The 3,279-nt window shown below is 48.4% G+C and overlaps 1 protein-coding gene across 1 annotated transcript; it reads left to right on the plus strand.

Moving 5' to 3' along the window:
• The first annotated feature begins 1,001 nt into the window (after window positions 1–1,001).
• LOC123440054 (sphinganine C4-monooxygenase 2-like) lies at window positions 1,002–3,020 on the plus strand. Its single transcript, XM_045116647.1, has 2 exons — window positions 1,002–1,332; window positions 2,309–3,020. The coding sequence occupies exons 1-2, from the start codon at window positions 1,096–1,098 to the stop codon at window positions 2,891–2,893; spliced, it is 822 nt and encodes a 273-aa protein (XP_044972582.1). The 5' UTR covers window positions 1,002–1,095; the 3' UTR covers window positions 2,894–3,020.
• The last annotated feature ends 259 nt before the right edge of the window (window positions 3,021–3,279 follow it).

The raw sequence follows: 3,279 nt of genomic DNA on the forward strand, positions 1-3,279 counted from the left end.
ACCTCATTATTGGCCTTGATAGAATTGTTGAGCTGGGATATGGATCTTGCCCAAAATTTCAGAGATTTTCTCAGTCTTTTAAACTTAGCAGTAATCCTTCTGGCACTATTAGTAATGTGTAAATCTTGCTCCCATCTAGTTTTAACTATGTCTTTGAAACCATAGACTTGGAGGCAGTAGTTTTCAAACCATAAGATTTTTGCCTTCGGGATATGAGTGGCCAATCTGAATTAAGCAGGGGATGTGGCCAGACACAGGTTTAGGAAGAGGCAGCACAAGGATGTGAGGGAAATGAGTTGTCCCTGAGAGGTAAACACGCAGTCAAGCTTTTCTAGTAGGGGGGCATTTTGCATGTTACTCCAGATGAAACTCCTTCCTTTTAATGGGACTTTTTCCAAAGCCAAGGAACTAATAGGACCATCAAATTTCATAATATCAGAACCCCCCCCCCCCCCCCCCCCCCCCTGTGTTCATCATATATGCGCTTTTGCATTGACAAATGACTTGGCCTCTCTTGACGCCTCTACGTTTCCATTTTCCTATTGGACTAATGCCAAAATGGCCCAGCTTTGTTAGAAACGACAACACGGTAAAGGCCATTTGGTGTGAGACAAGGAAACGGCAACGGCAATCAAATTAAGGTTAGCCAAGTCTTGGAGTCATCGACCTGCGCCTTGTTAAGTGGACAATTTCTTGGTGCGCTCCCAGGGGTTTGCCACCATATATAGAACAGGTCTAAGACGCGTCAAATAGATGATCAGAAGATCCGGATCCTAGACGTGAAGTCTACACACCACAGTCCACATGACTCTCCGTTACACACTGCAGTGTTTCAATTCTGATCAAAACACCAACGTCCTTCAGCATACGGCTGTCCCTTTCTTTGAGCAATTTTCTCATGTCTCTGTCCCCTTGGCGTCACTCTCCTTGAGGCCCCTCGGTCGACTATATAAACCTCGCGAGCAAGGCGAGTCCGATATCTCTCACTACTGTCGCAAACTTGCACTAGCTAGCACGGCGTACGTAGGCCAGGCTGCAAGTTATACAGACCAGCTAGCGCGCGGTCTAAACAGAGCTAAACGGACGCGCTTTGCCATGGGGTTCATCGCCATCGGCGGCGATGAGCTCTTGGTGACGCTTGTGCCGGTGGCCGTGTACTGGCTCTACTCCGGGATGTACGAGGTACTGGGCAGCAGCAAGGCCCTGGCCAAGTACAGGCTTCACTCGAGGAGGGACGAGGAGACCAAGAACATGGCTTCCAAGAAGGACGTGGTCAAGGGCGTGCTCCTGCAGCAGGCCATCCAGGCTGCCATCTCAGTTGCTGTGCTCAAGGTTAGCCTCAAGTGCGTCTGAGCTGCATTGCATACATACGCTGGGCTAGACTATATGTATGTGTGTATATATCACCTTCCATTCATGTCTTCATCTTCTTGTTTTGCATGATTTAGTAACTCAAGAAAAGGGAACCACCACACTCTTAATTTTAGAAAAGAGAAGTACCATCCACACATGTTCCGTCTGTGTATGTTTTTTCCCATCTTCGGAAAGATCTTGCCCTACTAAATAACATTATTTCAAATGAAGGTAACTCTCTAATTTTTCAAACGAAAATGAACGTAAAATGAAGGCATATACTTCTTGTAGGTGCATGGTTTCTTTATTCGATGTGCAAGTGTATATATATAATACTAAGAGACAAGAGCCCTCCTCCCCACAAAATATATTCTCAGGGTTTTGTCTTCAAGTTAAACTTTCTCAAGTCTCCCCACAAAAAATGAGTTGGTCTATTTTACGGCAAGGAAGGAGCAAGTGAGTTGAGCATTTTCCAGAGATGCACAACCATTTCAATTATTTCTTCCTTCGGAACGATGTACTATACACTCTATATCCCGAAGTAGAGTGTATTAAAAACTGCACAAAGTTCCACACCAAAAATAAAAACGTTCGCGCTACTCCACGGGTAGCTCGCTCCCCTGACACGCACACATAGAGAGATATCTCAATGCTGGAGACGAAGAATCGACTGCAGTGAGTGCCATATCGGCAGCCACATGTGTCAAGTCCTGTCCACTCTGTGCTGCATGCATGCACCACGCGGCCCTGATCAGCATTCCTCGCCGACCGACAGGTCCGACACAAACATGCATGGGCTGAACTAGACGCTCATTTACGAGTTTATGCATTCCGCATGCGTACGGAACTCTCGTAGTAGTACTACGTAACTAGTTTAGTCGTGAGTGATTACTACTCGTACTTATTGAATACGTACTATACGTATTACTAATCCCTATCCTTATACAATATTCAGCTGACAGGCAGTGAGCAAGATGGCGTCATCGATGTCAAGTCCGGTGGGCGGAGCCAGCCGTCGAGGGCGGCGTCGTCGTTCCTGGACACGGCCGCAAGGTTCGCAGTGGCCATGGTCGTGCTGGACGCGTGGCAGTACTTCATGCACCGGATGATGCACTCGAGCCGGTACATGTACCGGCGGTTCCACTCGTGGCACCACCGCGTCGTGGCGCCCTACGCGTTCGCGGCGCAGTACAACCACCCGGTGGACGGCGTGCTCACGGAGACGCTGTCGGGCGCGGTCGCCTTCCTAGCCTCCGGGATGGGCCCGCGGGCCGCCGCGGCCTTCTTCATGTTCGCGACCGTGAAGGGGATAGACGATCACTGCGGGGTGCTGGTGCCGTGGAACCCGCTCCACGCCGTCTTTCGTGACAACAATACGGCGTACCACGACGTGCACCACCAGCTCGGCGGGGGCCGCCGCAACTTCTCGCAGCCCTTCTTCGTGATCTGGGACCGCCTGTTAGGCACGTACGCCGGCTACACCGTGGAGGAGCGCCATGGTGGCGGGCTCCAGGTCAGGATCGTTAAAGATCACGCATAGGCATAGCATACGTATTTACAGTAGGTTATGCTGCTCGTCGATGACGAGTTTTCGCACCATGGTATGCTACTCGATGACTAGTGTTTACATTAGAGATGCTCTGAGCCCGCTTCTCCTTTCCAGTTTCTTTGGATGGTCAGTTAAACTTTGTATTTTCATTATGTTTATTAATAATGGAAAGGGGTCCGTCCGGCTAAAAAAACATAACATATCAATCAATCAATACCTATACTAATTCTAGACTTCCTAGAAATTCCCATGTTAATTAGATTTTACGAGCCATTAATCTGACGTGGGATCGAGTTAGTATGGTGTAGATCTAATCATAAAATTCTGAACCAAAGATCTTTATTAAAAAAACATTGCCGATCTCTCTCCAACCTCTC

The sequence above is a fragment of the Hordeum vulgare genome, chromosome 3H (genome assembly GCF_904849725.1).
Source record: "Hordeum vulgare subsp. vulgare chromosome 3H, MorexV3_pseudomolecules_assembly, whole genome shotgun sequence".
Classification (NCBI taxonomy): Eukaryota; Viridiplantae; Streptophyta; class Magnoliopsida; order Poales; family Poaceae; genus Hordeum; species Hordeum vulgare.

What these genes read in the sequence shown, in the direction of transcription:
- LOC123440054 (XM_045116647.1), top strand. Translation starts at nt 1,096, where the DNA reads ATGGGGTTCATCGCCATCGGCGGCGATGAGCTCTTGGTGACGCTTGTG. An exon ending in TCTCAGTTGCTGTGCTCAAG is followed by an intron (nt 1,333 to 2,308) that starts GTTAGCCTCAAG and finishes TACAATATTCAG; the next exon opens with CTGACAGGCAGTGAGCAAGA.